Source organism: Pleurodeles waltl, chromosome 3_1, assembly GCF_031143425.1.
Source record: "Pleurodeles waltl isolate 20211129_DDA chromosome 3_1, aPleWal1.hap1.20221129, whole genome shotgun sequence".
NCBI lineage: Eukaryota > Metazoa > Chordata > Amphibia > Caudata > Salamandridae > Pleurodeles > Pleurodeles waltl.
The window spans coordinates 1,550,847,430-1,550,864,259 of NC_090440.1; the positions used below are offsets into that span (position 1 = coordinate 1,550,847,430).

Sequence of the window (16,830 nt, forward strand, 5' to 3'; positions counted from 1 at the left end):
CTGTAGAAAAGTTAGTAACCCCATTGAATAGTACAGGGTTACTGGGTGGCACCTCGGTCTGGCTAACTTCTGAATAGGACTACCTAACTGGGTACTGTAAGGTATCAAATTAATCATGGCACTGAACACGACCGGATGCTCAGGTCGAATTTATTGTCACTATTAAAGGAAAGCAAGCTTTAGAAAGACGCTGCTCTGTAACTCAGCTGGTCCAGTAGCCTCACACGGACTCTGGCCAACAGACCGCTTTCTGCCAGTCTGGGGAGACATGTGAAAGACTCCCAGGCTTAGAAACAATAGCAGCCAGCTACTGAGAAAGGTGTTACCCCGCCCCCTCTTGCAGGAAACCACTTAAGGTGTTATCCCATAAGGCAAGCTTGAAAGGGGAAGCCATCTTTGCATTTGTGAGGGGCTGCCATTTGTCCATGTAAACAAGTTGGCCAGAGAGAGAGAGAAAACTCATCACTAAGCCGTTTTTGCTGTGGGTGTGTAGTCCTTAGGTAGTCACACCTCTGGGGTGGGCTACCAAGCTCCTCACAGTCAAGAGAAGGTTCAGACATCCTGACAGTGGCAAGAATATCGCACTGTGAGATTACCAAATGCCATTAATCACCTGAACATTGTCACCAAAGAGAAGTGGACCTGGTAGCCTATTGGCTAGTGACCATATTGTCCCCTCAGGGCACGTTTTTGGGATAAATATGGGCCACTGACACTCTGGACCTCAGTACAAGTTGTGCTTGGAGAAAGGACCGAAGGCCCTGCTGCCCTTGAAACTGCACACAGGCTAGACCCTCGGAAGGACTCTACCTGCTGCAGTTTGGCCTGTGCCTCCTGGCTCGCTGAAAAGTTGATTCCCAGCCCCAGATCGAAGCAGTAACTCCAAGGCTCAGTCAGCTGTCCCCCTTCGGAATAGCACCTGGGACATAAAAGCTAGAAGAAGCCCAAACTGGCAAGTTGGTAGCCACAGCAGCAGTTTTGCTGCTACCTGCCACCTTGTGCCTAAAGTGACCAATCTTTGATGGCCAAAAGTTACACCTGAGTCTTCTGGACTCGAGAGTGCCATTCGAGTCCAGATTTGTCACCTATGAGGGACACTAGCCCCCCCAGAGGATTTCGCCTCAACAGTGGTACAAGGAGACAAGTAGCCAGCATCGACTGACCGGCTACTGCATTAAAGAGGACTTTGTGGGACCCCGGACCTCTGTGGCTACAGTCACCCCACATTACTAATGAACAGTGAACTCGCCACAAAAAACACCCACGTAGACCGCACCTCAACCGAAGCATCCTTGAGCATCTTTTTCATCCTGTATACACAGCATCAGGACCACTCCATTGATGTCTATGGCAGTCAGCCTGTAAAGTTTGAAACTGGACTTAAAAATGCTCTGGTGGCCAGGTAACTGTTCAAAATATCCTTACTGGCATCCTAGACCTCTGCCCTGTCAGAACTGGTTTCTCATTTCGGGTCGGAGTTGCCAAACAAACTTTTCAAAAATTTCCAAACTTTCTCTTGACTAATGCTTGTTTGCGGTTGAATTAAACATGTATTAAATGCTTTAAAAAATCACCCACTTAGTTCAATTGTGTCAGACCGTGAAATTAGTACATTTAGTTATTGCACTGACTTGAGGCTTGGCTTAACAGGAGGGCAATGTATCCATGGAGAAGTCACAGGTCAGTCTGATCATGGTCACTATTTGACCCTCAGAAATTCCAACAAATACTTTAGCTTGTGACCCTCTGGTCGCTGAAGCAGACAAGCACACCTCACGTATTCCACCCCTCATAAATGTATTAATCTTAGCAAACAAACTAAGATTAATGGGTTCTGCTAGCCAACAATTTAGAATGTCAGTAACATGCTCTAGGCTAGAGTTGCAACTAGCCACAGAAACAATCCATCAATTGTGCAAACGTAATAGTTAAAGGTAGAGCGGCACCCCAGATGTTGCCAACAGGCTGCTTTACAGTGCGGCGAACAAGTTACTTACCTTCGGTAATGCCTTATTCTAGTTGCAGATTTCTTAACTTAGAATTTCCCCCAGGCGTCAGTCTGGATCTGGAGATTTTTCTTGAGCAGTACCCCTATGCCCCATCAGGTGGTGTTGGTTGGCTCCACGTCTGTCATCAGCGTCGTGCATGATAGATATGACATCATGGGACATATATAGGCACCATCCCGGCGCGCTGACAGTTTCTTTGCACGAATTTCCAGGCCAGAAGTGCAGAGCCATGAAGAACACTGACCACAGGTCTGTCAAAAACTAGGGCCCGGAAAGGGAAGTCCATGTCCCCAGACCTGGGAGGATGGGTGTGTTGGTAAGAAATCTGCAACTAGAATAAAGCGTTACCGAAGGTAAGTAACTTGTTCATCTGATAGAGACTTCTAGTTGCAGATTCCTTACCTTAGAATACATACCTAAGCAACATCATCCCCGGAGAGGGTCTGCGAAGAAGATCATACTAGGAAGTCCTGCAGAACCAAATGGGCAAAGAACCCATCCCTTCTGACCCGACTGTCCAGGTTGTATGTTAGGTGAACGTGTGAAAGGATGCCCACATTACTGCTTGACAGATGTCCAGGGCTGGAACGCTGCGTGCTAATGCAGTGGTAGCAGCTGTTGCTCTGATAGAGTCCTGATAAACCCCTCCAGGGGTTCCTTTGCAGCCAATGCATAGCACAGTTTAATGCAGAGAACAACCCAAGAGATGATCCTCCTCTGCATTGCACAATCTTTCTCCACACCCACATACCCAACAAAGAGTTGATCATCCACCGAAACTCTTTGGTACAGTAGAACGCTAGCACTCTTTTTGGGTCCAGGTGGTGAAGTCTCTCCTTTTCCTTAGAAGGATGTGGGGGTGCGTAAAAAGTAGGCAAGGCCGTGGACTTACCTACATAAAAGGGTGTGACCACTTTTGGCAAAAAGGAAGCCCTGGTGCGAAGCACCAGTTTGTCAGGATAGATGGAAAAGGGTAGGATGGCTTAGACGACAATGCCTGCAGCTCGCTCACCCTGCGGGCAGATGTAATGGGCACAAGGAAGGCTGTTTTTAATGTTAGAAGCCTGAGAGGACAATTGTGAAGAGGCTCAAAAGGAGCCAACGTGAGAAATGTCAGAACCAAGTTCAAATTCCATTGAGAAACAACAAACGTGGATGGAGGACAATGTGGGTAAGATCCTTAAGGAACCTACTAAAAATAGGAGACTTAAAGAGGGTTGAACAGGTAACCTCAAAAAGGCAGATATGGCAGACAAATAACCTTTGAGGATCCCCAAGGCAGAGCCGTGCTGGGCCAAAGAAAGTATCAACAAGGGGACATCAGAAAGAGGGTCAGAAACGGGTTCACCAGATTTGGCAGATTTATGCCAACGACAGGTGTACACCGTTTTGGTGTAGGGACGTCTGGCTGCCAAGATAACATTACATACTTTGGTCAGAAGGTCAAAGGCTGTCAACTGCCACTGCTCAATCTCCACGCAAGAAGGCGGAGACGGTACAGATTCATATGGAGAACCCTCCACTGCTGCTGCAACAGAAGATCCTCCCGAGGGGGCAGTCTGATAAGAGGATTGATGGCCATGCTCAACAGTTCGGGATAGCAGACTCTTCATGCTTAGTCCAGAGCCACAAGGATTACTTGGGCCCAGCCACTCTGGGCAGAAGTGTTATGGGTGGAAAGGCATACAGGAGGCCTGAGCTCCTCTTGAGACAAAGTGTTGCAGAGCGAGTGCTGCTCTGAAAGCTCCAATGCGCAAAACTGCTGACATTGCACGTTCTCTGCAGAGGCCAACAGATCTAACCAAGGCTCTATCCATTGCTGAAAGAGACCTTGCACCACCTCTGGATGGAGACGCCATTTGTGATCGACCAGGCATTTTCATCCACTCTAGTGTTCAGAGAGTCCACCAGGTGTTGAACCACTGGGAAATGCCAGAGGCACAGATCCTCCTGACTAAGGGTCCACCACCTCAACCCAACCTGCTTTTTGCAGTAGCACATGGCAATGGTGCTGTCCATGAACACCTGCCCCACTTTTCATTTGAGAGACGGAAGGAATGCTTTCAATGCCAGTCTGATCGCCCTGAGCTCCGAAAGACTGATGTGTAGCCCGGACTCCGCCAGAGACCAGACACCTCTGATCTTCGCCTTGTGCATGTGGCTGCCCCATCACAGGAGTGACGCATCTGTCACTACCGTCAGATGTGGATGGGGAAGGGAGAGGGATCTGCCTCTGACCCAATTGCGGTTCAAGTGCCACCACTGCAGATCTTGCACAGTACCCTCCAAAATCTGAACCATGTCGGAGAGATTCCCCTGATGCTGTGCCTACTGGAACTTCAGGTCCCACTGCAGAGCCCGCATATGCCATCTGCCATGTGTCACCAGCATGATGCAGGAAGCCATGAGGTCCAGTAGCCTCAGTCATTCTCACCAAATACAGGTTAGAGGCTGAAACACTGGTATCATAGTCTGAATATCCTGGACTCCACGCTCGAGGGATAAGCCAGAAACTACACAGTGCCCAGAACAGCTTCGATGAAAGGAAGCATCTGAGAGGGAGTTAGGTGAGACTACAGCAAGTTATAGTAAACTCCAGCGACTGAAGGAGGTCTGTCCTAGTCTGGAGGTGGGAGAAGACAGCCTGGGACGAGCCAGCCATTAACAACCGGTCATCGAGGTAGTGGAAGACTGAAACCCCTGACCTGCGCAGATGAGCTGCGACAACTACCATCACCTTGTTGAACACCAGAGGGGCACTGGTAAGGTCAAAGGGGAGCACGGTGAACTGAAAATGCTTGTGGCCTATTGGGAACCGCAAGTAACATCTGTGGGCAGGCAGGATGGGTATATGGAACTAGGGGTCCAGCAAGTCAAACGCTACCATCCAGTCTCCTGGGTCCAGGGCACATAGAACCTGGGCCTGAGTGAGCATTTTGAACTTCTTCTTGAGGAAGAGATTGAGGGACTAAACGTTTAGGATAGGGCAGAGGACCTTTTCCTTTTTGGGCACCAGAAAGTAGCAGGAATAACAATGACAATCTACTTCTGGCAAAGGGACCCTCTCTATGGCTCCCTTGGCTAAGAGAGCTGTAACCTCATTGTGGAGAAGTGCCAGGTGACCCTTCATCATCCGATCGTAGGATAGTGGCATGTACGGAGGGGTAATTTCCAAAGGGAGGGAGCAGCCCCTTCTGACTATTTGCAAAACCCATCTGTCTGACCTGATGGACTGCCAGTGGCGCAGGTGATGGCGAATTCTGCCTCCAATTGGTCCCTGGTGGGGAAGCGTCAGACTAGGATGGTTTGGAGGCCACCACAGAAGGAGGGGGGGGGGTTTGGGCGGTGGACTCGCGAGACAACCCCTGGTTCCCTGATACACAAGGACATTGAATCCTATGTCCCCGGCTACGCAGAGGCTGAGCAGCATGCGCAGAATGGAGGCTGTAGTGAAATGGATGTGGTTGGGTGCCCCTTCCGTAACCACGAAAGGGGCAAAAAGCAGACTGAGGGGGACGATGGACAGCTGCCAGATGCAAGGACCTGGTAGCAGCCCGGGACTCCTTAACACACTCGAGCAGTGAGTCTGCTTGGTCTCCGAGGAGATGGTTGCCATCAAAAGGCATGTATATAAGGGTGGATTGGACGTCACCCAAAAAGCCAGACATCCTTAACCAAGCATGGTACCTCAAGGCCACCATCAATGCAACCAATCTGCCTAGTGAGTCAGTCGTATCCAGCTCACATCGTATTGCATCTCTCCAATCAGCAACAGCTTGGGAGAGAAAGGCAAACCATCCAGGTGGCACTGTAACAGCTTTAATTTGAGATGTAGAAGATATGTACAGTGCAGGTATTTTACCTGCTACAGCTGGGAGTAGCTGTTAATCACCTTCCAGGACTGAGATCCATTCACAAACTTGTCTTTTTGTATGGAAAGCTTGGCGATTGGGATGTTTACAGATTACTTTTTAAAGACATTGTATGTTACTGGTAACTTCAATAGGTTGCAAAGTTATAGGTTTGCTAACGATTGGTCTAGATACTCTTTGAATTTACTGCTGTTAACAATGCCTGTGTTGGAAATTGGGGACCACAGGATGTTATTTAGTGTGTTAGAGTCTTAAGTGTTTTAATTTAAAGCAGCACTTTGTACCCTGCCTACTGATTGTTTGTCTCAGAAGGCCAAACTCTAAGCTCACCTGGCTGAGGGGATGATCTCTGTGCTAGGTTAAAGATTTCCCGATATATTTTTGATTGAAGTTGATCCAGTAGGGCTCCATCCTGACCATGGGGAGCCTAACTGCCATAGGTTAGGGTTGACAGGACTTTTGCAATCATTGCTTTTAATAGTGGATCAAGTGTTGGGTCCTTCAAACTGTTATATAGGGTATTGAAGACCATAATTTAGGCACTGCTCTTATTTGTGAATGGTTGCAGATGTTGCTTAAAAGTTTCCTAGTCTTCCAGCAGAACTCCTAGATATTTATATTCATTTATTGTGTCCAGTGTGCGCGTACACAAGTGTCAGGATGTGTGCTTCTTGATGGCCTTACTGATCATCATCACCTTAGTTTTGTTTCTGTTAATGACTACGTTGTTTTGCGTGGCGTGCAGCTGTAGGGTGTTAGTCAGCCTTTGCAGACCTACTTTGGTTTGACTGCACAAGACCACGTCATCTGCCTAAAGAAAGTGGTTCAATACATATGTTACGAGGCAAGGGGCATGGATGTTAGTTGCATTGAGGGCTGGGGAGCGGTTGTCCATAAAAAGGTTGTAAAGATATGGTGCCAGCACACACCCCTGCTTTAGACCCTGGTGTGCATAGATCTTTCTTCACAGAAGTGCATCATTTAAGACTTTGATTCGCACCCAAGTACCAGTATGAAGTGCCTCTGAGCAGATAAAACAAGATGTTCCAAGACCTGAGTTTCCTCCAAAGCTTTGTGTGGTTTATGCAGTAGAAAACAGACTTATAGTCAACAAAGCAGAGATATGTTGTATGAGGATGCTTTTCCATTTGTTCACATAAAATTGACAGGGCATATGTGTGGTTGTGCCGCAGCCTCTTCTAAACCCAGTTTGAATGATATTATCCTCTTCGATTCTGCCCTGACAGTCATGCCCTGACAGTCAAGTGTAATAATACAAGAGTCACAAAATACTTTGTAGTAGGGTAATAAGGCGGTAGGTCTCTGGTAAGGTCTTGTCCTCCCTCTCCCTTACACAATTCAGGAAATGATTGTGCCACATCGCAAGTCCAGTATGCATTTGGTGGAAATTGCATTGGAATCGAGATTTGCCAGCTTTCCGGCCCATTACGGTGGGTCCGTTTTGTAAATGGCCAGGGGTATCCCTTTGGAAACGGGAGCACCATCTTTCCTTCCTGTTTCTACTACCCTTACAATTTCTTGTTCAAGAGGACAGTCTTCAACTAAGTTGAGGGCAGTGTAAGAGGGTGTGCCTAAGAGAGATTTATCTTGGGGAATTGGAGCTCTATGAGGAAGCAGAGGGGGGCTGCAAGTCTATAATGAGAAAGCAGTATTCAGCTGATATTACAGGTTTGTGAGGTGCCATGTCCGGGGTAGGTGATCCTTTCAATGCTGGCACTCTACGAAGAGGGGCTAAGCTCGCTGACGGCAGCAGTGTGGAGTGCGTCTCCCAGAGCGTGGTGGTTGGTAGGCCTTTTGCTGCTGAGAAATTTTTTGGGAGGAAGGCCACCTAGCTCTCTCCCCTAATAGGGATATTACTTCAGGCCTGCTTTTGTCGGTTTAGATTGTTCACAGTTACCCAGAAGTTTCTAGAGCTGGGTTGCAAAAGGCATAGAGTTCTGAGAACAGTTTGGACCCGGGTGAAGCAATGCTGACGGAATGCCCCACAGGAAGAGAGAAGACATCTGATACCTGCTGCAGAGAAAGACTTCTGATTTCAACTAATACCCTGGCATTAGGACTTGAGGTCTGTTTCTGCAAAAGCCAGTGGCACTGCAGCCCATTATTTCCTAAGGGGGGTAATGAGGGATGGACTTGCAGTGGGAAAGCTAGAGGGTTTCCCTAAATCTTGTGGCCTAGTCTTGCAAGAATGCAGCCCCCAGGAGGAGGGGGCCCTGATTTCCGCTGAGCTAGGTGCTCTGCAAGTGGTCAAAGGATGATTTGGGACATTTAGGGAGAAAGCAGGGAGGGCACACTGCCTTGGGGTCCTAGGGATGCTGCAGAGGAACGCCTCACGTGCAGGAGAAGTGAAAGGCACCTGGACAGGAGACAGGTCTGTGTGAGGAGGGAGAACAGTAAAAATCATAACAACACTTCCCTTGAGTACAGGAACAAAAAAAATCATAAGAGTTTGTTTTACATAAATATTTAGCTATGCATCAGTTTCATGGCACAAACACAAAACTAAATTCAATTAGCAGCGGATGCAGAAAATTGCCTTGTACACTTTTGCCCTTGATAAATATATTAATAACTTATCGTCTGTGCATTTAAAATTCACATTCACAGCACTGGTTGTTTACGGAAATATATTAAATAGATATTTATATATATTTTATAACTTCTGTGACACACTGGTTTAGAAATGTATAATGGGTTCAAAACTTTAATTCATATTAGATTGGTAGTAAAAGGATATCAGATCTAACAAGCCATAAGCAAAATGACAATTAGTAGACAAAAGGGAACTTCAGTTGCTCATCACTTAAAGGTATTTAATGAATTGTATTAGGCTCCTCACATACCTCCGTTTTTGTTTTATTGTCTCCAAAGCACAGGTGCTGTAAGTAGGCTGCTGCATTTGCTTGAACAGATGGAAAGTGATGCTGAAGCATATGAATGACTTCAGGCAGTTCTGGGTCACGCCACGCAAACTCCCTGTGAAAGTGGAAAAAAAAAAAGGTACTTCAACATTTCTGTGAAGATGCCATGTAAATATAAAAGTTTCCTATTTCTGGAATTCTAGAAACGTGATATCCTTCTATAAATGAACAAAACACAAAAAAATATTTGCTAATCTTAAAACCTTATGGCTGGAGGCCATATTGGCAGGTGTGTCCCTCACATCAGCTGTCAGTATTTTGGGAGGCGCTCAAACCCCCCAAAACGAATTGAGAAGTAATATTTGATAGCCCTTGTGCAGCATAATTTACCTGAATCACGATTTCCAGACAAGTCAAATAGGAGTAAAACGAGGATTCAATGAGATTCAATGGCAAGAATGGCAGACATGGAAAGCAGTTGGGGAATAGCAAGCACAGCCAGCAGAAGACAGGTACACACACTGTTCTCCTTAAAATCCTTTCATGAGGGAGTTATGTCTTATGCTTTTAGATACCCAATACCGTTAGGCTCACTTCCCCCAAGGAAGATCTGATCTGTCTGGGGCATGCTTCCCTAGAATGAGAGCTCACTGCATCGGGCTTTGGTTAAGATCAAGAAGGCCATGTCCATGTATTTAGGCAGATGTTTCTGTAGGACACCCTGCAAACTATCTCCTCTGTGACCAGAACAGACATCAAAGAAAGCAGAGTCACTGCTTGTTGTTCATTCACGTCCTTTCCCCTACTGGGTGCTTAATGTTAGGCCTTCTTTTACATACAACTTTTACCTCCTATTGTGTGTTCGGGTCCGGCTGCCTACTGTCTCTGAGCAAGTAATTTCCCCTTTTTGGACATTAGCTAAGACACAGATGCAGTCTCACATTTAAAAACTTTGTTCCATGGTGACACATGGTGGCAGGTCCCCGGACCAGCTCTACCTGTGCTGGTGCATCACTCTTGCTCCTGTCTTCTTGCTTTTCCCATGTTTACCAGTGCTTAGTCCTTACTTTTCCCCGGTTTTCTGTGTGCCTTCTCCTTACTTTTCCCTAGTTTTCACCACTTTCCCGTTGCTTTTGCCACCGTTTTTTGGCTGCCTTCCCCTCGTTTTCACTGCTTTCTCCAGGATCTGCACACGCCTGGATACCCTGTCGGGAGAGTAGCCGTGCTTTGCAAACCCTGATTGACTGAATGACACTCCCTAAATGCATAATATTGTTCATCTTTTTAACCTCTAACTAGAATAGAAAAGCCCAAAACTTTCACCAACATAGCCAGAGTCCTGTCCATGACTAGGGCAGCTCCAACTGGACTCGCTATGACTGCAATGTGCTAGCTGGCCCACTTCAACATGAACAAAATTGCAGGAGCCTAGGCTGTGCAGTTTACCAGTACATATGCAGACTTTGTACTGATGTTGGGCTGAAGGAAACCTGAGTTCACTAAATACTGTTGTGTCCTATTTAGGCTCCTCTGTTCCTCAAAGGACACCTTTAAAATTTAAAGCTACAGCACATATCTGAGAACATGTCCTTTGCCGTCCATCTAAGCAACAGCGTTCCCAATGTGCTGGGAAGGATGGGAAAAGTCCCAAAGTGCAATAGCAGCATCAACAAATATATAGCTTGTTACAGATATTCTGCAAAAGCATGCGGCTAATTTTATTCATACTAAGAAACAAGCAATATATATGCAGAGATGGAATACAAAGTCTTGCGGTGTAGGCCGGTGACAACTTTTTGAATGTTTTATTTGTAGTGATGTAAATAAGTAGCTCCCCATATCTATTTGTTACTGGCATTCCACCACCTGAGCATTACTGGTCAATTGACAGACCATTCCTCAGGCATGATCACCAACAACCATAGGGCAAGGAGATGTTTTGAGTGGTCAGGGGAGGCCAAAAGATAACTCGCATACATCACATCACTTGAAGACCTAAAGCTAAATGCAACTCAAGATAGAATTTTGTATTTAGTTTCAGAGGGCAGTGGCACAATAGTTCAAAATACTATTTTATTATAATTCTGAAACATAATTGACACCACCCACATAAGGAATACCGAGGGGAACACTGGGTGGAAGGAAATTTGTACCAGCACAGTAATCCTACAAAGAAAAGTGTGGAAAATGTGATTTATTTTAGCTATATTTGAGGTTTGCAGAGGAGTCTGGGTGAGAAAATGTTGGGGGATCCACGCAAGCCTCCAAAAATGTCTGGGTTTGGTAGATTCCCGAAAGCTGGGAAGATGGTGATTTTAGCACCGCAAACCCTTTGTTGATGCCATTTTCAGGGAAAAAAAACAACAAAAAAAACACACGCTTTCTTCTGCAGCCCTTTTTCTCAATTGTTTTTTTTTAAACAAAAACGAAATTTTTGCTATATTTTGGCTAATTTCTTGGTCTTCTTTAGGGGAACCCACAAACTCTGGGTACCTCTAGAATCCATAGGATGTTGGAAAAAAAAGGTCGCAAATTTGGCGTGGGTAGAATATGTGGACAAAAAGTTATGAGGGCCTAAGCACGAACTGCCCCAAATAGCCAAAAAAGGCCTGGCACCTGAGGGGGAAAAAGCCTGGCAGCGAAGGGGTTAAGGTGAATTTGATAAACAGAAGTAAAGCTGTATCTGCATTTTTTTTTATTTTATAAAACTTCCACAATGAACATATAGTCCCCATGTGGCAAGTCTTTAGGGCAAACTCAAGGGCAAGACCCATTATCTGGGTCCATTTGAGTACAAGGGATCCTTCTCTTCGACTTGACAAATCTAATGTTGAACCTGAAATGTTTGCTGGAGTATAGCTAATCAAGAGAGGATAAGACACGAGTAACATTGGAATGCTGGTTATTTAAATAAATTATAAACAAGGCTTCCAGGAGGTTTGTATTTTAGTGGGCGAAAAAGCCTATGTGCAGATCCCCACATGATAAAATTAAACTGCAGATCATCCCAATTAACAAAGTGATAATCACAACACGGAAAATCGAAAATTGCTAGGCAATCTGCACACCAGTAAACCGCACATGGCAACTAAGGAACTAGAATCTAATCAGTGAAACTAGAAATCTATACGCTATAAATTACACTGTTTTATAACAACAACTAAGAGATTTGCACTTTTAGGACCAAGGGGCAACATTATGTAAGTGGCGCACTTTTACTGGTTGCGGCACAGCGCACCTTTCAAAAGATGCATCGGGAACCTTTCAAAAGGTGCATCAGACATAAGCAAGGACAGTGCACTGTATTACAAAAAAAAACACCATTCCCATGGCCCCCACAAAATGGTGCTGCCCTCGGGGTAATGCGTTCAATTAAAATACACAGCGGCTGCTTCAAAGCACCTCTGTTTCACAATATATATAATATGGCATGGGTGCAAAGGCAAAGCGACTTCCTCATTTGCACAGGAACACGCCTATATGCAAATGAGGAGTGCCCTCTCATAACAGCGCTGGCACACTATTGTGCATCTGCTGCCCCTTCTGTAATAAAATTGTGCTACAGGGATGCACAAAGCAGGCGCACATGCCCGTTGAGCACCCGGGGCACAACGTGTAATATGACCTTAGGTAGCTGAGATATTTTTCTGGATAGGGCATCCTATAAAAACAAGTGAGCCCTCAAGAACCTATAAGTCCAAGGGAAGTTACACAGAGCCTGCATGTAGCATCCCACACTAGACAAGCACGCATATTTGCTCCTTTCAGAGGCAGGAGTAAATGTATTCCAAGAGTGGGAAAGGGAGGTGAACACTCCTAAATTTGATGGTAGTGTAGGTGAAGGAGGTTCCTCCACAGGGAAAAAAGATCTTTCATGGGGAAAAAAAAAACGATGCTGAATGTCCAAAAGCACAGCATTACCTGACGCAGGTTCCCTAGAGAACACATTGAAACCCTTGTAAATTATCAAACAGAAAATTAAAACAAGGGCCTTTGTGTAAAGATTTAACTGTGACCACAAACTCGTACAAACTGAAACACACTCTTGATGTCAGCTTCACGCATAATGATTCAAACATTGCTTTTCATCAAGCCAAGAGGAAAATATACAGCTCAATTAACTCGCATTCCTTTGCAGTTGCAAACTGGAATGAAAGGTAAGACTAACAAAGATATACATTACCACTCTTTAAAATCAGATTAACATCACAAACGACAAACCACCGATCTAGGGAACAAGATGTGCACGGGGTTTTAATATCAGAAGAGGTACAGTATGACACATAAGTCCAGGTTATTACTTTCAATAATCCAGTCCACTAAGGGCAATATGTGGTCATTGAAGGCTTCACCATAAAAACGTCGTGTTACTGAATGACAACAGACACTATTATCCTCTCGCTGTCTCAACTATACAGTAATTTTGCCATTCAGGCGTTGGAGTTACACACTTTTAACCCGATTCCTACCCAATGCACTCTGAAGCTAGTGCCTGGTGGCATTCACGAGTTTACAACAGCCCCATAAAATAATTAAAATGGCAAATCAACAATAGCTACACCAGAGGCAACATTTCTTACGGGCTAATGCTAATGAATTCAGATGAACATTAGTTCAGACCTTTGTCTGAGGTGGAACAATGTTTCCCAGTTGACTTTGAAATCTTACAAAATAATTTGATATTACACCACAAGGTAAATTTTCAGATAGCACCCTGCCATAATATTGTGTTCATAATTGATATTGAGAATGTGTAGGTATATATAAATAGTAATAGATTTATTAGTCTTGATTTCGGATTGTGTGTGTGTGTAGATATATATAGTTACTAAAAACAAAAACAAAAGTTTACAGGGACGTTTTAGTAAGGTTTAGATTTTGCTCACACAAAACCATATCAATTTAGCAGTTATAGTTGTAATGATCTCAAGGAACTATAACTCGTGCCCCGCCATGCAAGTTTTCACATCAATAATTTTATTGCAAATGTTGCAGTGATATTATCGATGATATAGAAGTCGTCATGACTGATGTAATATGTGAGGTAATTAGCAGTGCATGGGAGGGCTCAAGTCATTTACCTTAGTTAGATGAATTACCATAACTGTTGAATTTCTATGGTTTTGTATGTAAAATCTGAACCTAACTAACATTCCTGTAACCTATGTTTTTTCAGTGAATTTCCAGGATTAAAAAATAAAAGTAAAGTAATACTTAATTACCATATGTTCATCCTGCCGCTGTGTACAGCCTTCAGCCATGTGCAATTGGGAGGGGGGGGGGGAGTGGGGCGCAGGGCCTGTCCTGTGGCCAGAACCTGCGGCCAACCCCTTGTATGCAGCCAACCTCACCCTGTTGGTCTGTGAGTGGCTGGGTGTACAGTTGCGCGAGTGTGTTTAAGTGGGTACCCCCGTCACCCTCTAAACCTTCCCCCTTTAAGTCGGTATGTGCATGGCTGTGTGGGTCTGAGTGGGTGTGCGAGTGGTTGTGTGGGTGTATAAGTGGGTGTGCGAGTGGGTGTGAAAGTGTTTTTGTGGGTCTGTGAGTGGGTGTGTGAATGGCTGTATGGGTATGTGGGTGGGAGTGTGACTGGGTGTGGTAGTGGTTTTGTGGATCTGTGAGTGGGTGCGTAAGTAGGTGTGCAAGTGGTTTTGTGGGTCTGTGAGTGGCTAAATGCTTTTTTTCCCCATGCAATTCCCATAGGGAGTTTTAGACAGAACTACAGCCCGAACCGCTGGATGGAATTACACTAAATCTGGCAGAAAGCTAGATCTTGGTCCAGAAAGCGTGCTTTTTGTACTTCAGTGTCAAGCCTTTCAGTAGTTTCAGAGATATTAAGGCAAAAATAATATAGATATCTAGGGTCACGGATTCTTCGCAGATCCGAAAGATCTCATGCTGAGATCTGATTGGCTGTCAACACTTCAACCAGAAAGTGTTGACAGCCATTTGACGGCAGAGTCCCAACAAAAAAAAAAAAAACATAAAAAAAAAAAAGAAAAGGAGGCAGGGTAGGAATACCCTGAATCCCTAGGCCTGGTGCTGGGGTCCCATAGGGACCCCACCTGCCCAAAAAGCATTTGTTTTTTTATTTTCACAGCAAAAATCACAAAGGATGATCAAACCGTTTTTTTTTTTTTTTTAAACTGCGGTTTCCCACGCTTATTTGTATTTCAGCCACCAGGTGTGCCAGGTCCCAGGGGCATATGTTAATATTAATTAATTTAGGATGGGGGAACAAATGCGGACCCACTCCCCATGGCCAATATGGGCCCCCAGGGGTTGACACCTCACCAATACACAATTATAAGGTGTGCAGCCCCCCCACCTTAGGCCTTTTAAGATCCTGGGGACCACCACCTCCCCTGGGCTGTGACTCCCAAAACAAAAAAAAGGCAGGGCGTGCTGACCCACCTCCATACTTATAAATTGCCTTGGCGACCACCTCCTCCCTTGAGCTAAGGAAATTCTTCAACAGGGCATGGGTGCCACTCGCCAGCCATTTCCCCTGGGCTGTCCCCTTCCTGGATTCATTTATAGTCATGAGGACTGCCAACCCGGCCCCCCACCCCCCCCGGCCAGCTTAATATGTTCAGAGGTGTCCACTCTCGGGACATAGTAGTCTTCTGTCGCATGGCGCTTGGCCAAGCAAAGGCAAACTAAGTCCGCTGCCAGTGGGCGGGAGCAGAAAAACTGATCCTGCTCGCTGGGAGAGGACTTTTCAGCTGTTAAGCGGGCAGGAAAACAGATGAGACAATTGTTCCTGCATGCAGGGAGCAGCATTTTATGCTGCTTCCTGCGTGCAGGAGCAATGAGACTGCAGGGGAATTGGGGCTCCCCCGCGGTCTAACAAAGTGCATATTACTTCTTTTAGTATGATCACGGGAGGCATTATCTCGTAGTGGCTTACAGTGACACAGTGGGATGTGCACTACACATTTACCAAACAAAGTAGCACTTACTAATTGGCCAGTAGAAAATACTCCATTTGGGTAGACATTTTGCACAAAACTGTGGACGCTTTTTACATAAATAAGCAGGTGATGATCCACTCTGGCACCGATGTTCATTTCACAGAAATTATACCTCAACGGGAAGCATTTACAAATAAACCTAACCAGTGCCCCAGTTGAAGTACCGCTTCCGTAAACTGCAAGTTCTCCAAAATTATTGAATTTAACCAAAGTAAAGTAAGGGTGTTTCTCGCAATTCCAGGTTTTTAACAATTCTGTGGCCAACCACTGCCGCACATAATCAAAGTTCGTGCATGGCATGGGTGGCTGGGGGTGTTGGGTGGGAGGACGTGTGTGGTGAAGGTTGGATTAATGTAAGGTGATTTACTATTACTTAACTTTAAAAAAGCCTTAAAAATTCAGTGAAAAATAACAAAGGTTACAGGGACATTATAGTTAGGAACTCTAATTTAAAAAATCTTAGAAATTCACTAAAACACAAAAGGTCAGAGGGATGTTTTAGTTAGGGACAGACTTTACATGCACAAAACCATAGAAATCCAACAGTTATACTTATTTCAAGACACTATAACTGGTGGTCTATAGTATCTATAACTTGAGCCCTCACCATGCACTGCTACTTACCCCATATATTACTTCAATAATGACATCTTCTATGACATCATTTATTTATATAACTCTAACATTTGTAATGAAATTATTGATGAGAAATCTGTGCATGGCGGTGCGCGACTTATGATTACCTTAGAACACCAATTCTAGTGTCTTGAGATAAGTATAACTATAACTGTTAAATTTCTATGGTTTTGTGCATGCAAGGATAAAACAGAACTGACCATAAATTAGAGGGGCAAGAGTATGAGGAAAAACACCCATCTGTAAAGATAAAAAATAAAATAAAATCAAAGTAAGTAAAACATTAATAAACTGAAGAACAGTCCTTATCTTTGTCAGGAGCAGCCAATAAAAGAGGAATGTGCTTTTGTGACATGGATTTATATACTTTGTTGACGATTCCAACTTGGATTACATGTTTTATAATGTGTTTAATGTTCTTTAAATGTCTGCGTGTTGGGGCAGCAATAAAAGGTTT

General features: G+C 44.8%; 1 protein-coding gene across 8 annotated transcripts in view; it reads right to left on the reverse strand.

Moving 5' to 3' along the window:
- The window catches only part of PKP4 (plakophilin 4), a 643,120-nt gene that overhangs the window by 173,751 nt on the left and 452,539 nt on the right, over positions 1 to 16,830 (reverse strand). For all 8 annotated transcript variants that reach the window (XM_069225136.1, XM_069225133.1, XM_069225134.1 and 5 more), the window contains one exon: positions 8,746 to 8,878. In XM_069225136.1, the coding sequence (XP_069081237.1) occupies positions 8,746 to 8,878 (133 nt within the window). The remainder of the gene's footprint in view (positions 1 to 8,745; positions 8,879 to 16,830) is intronic.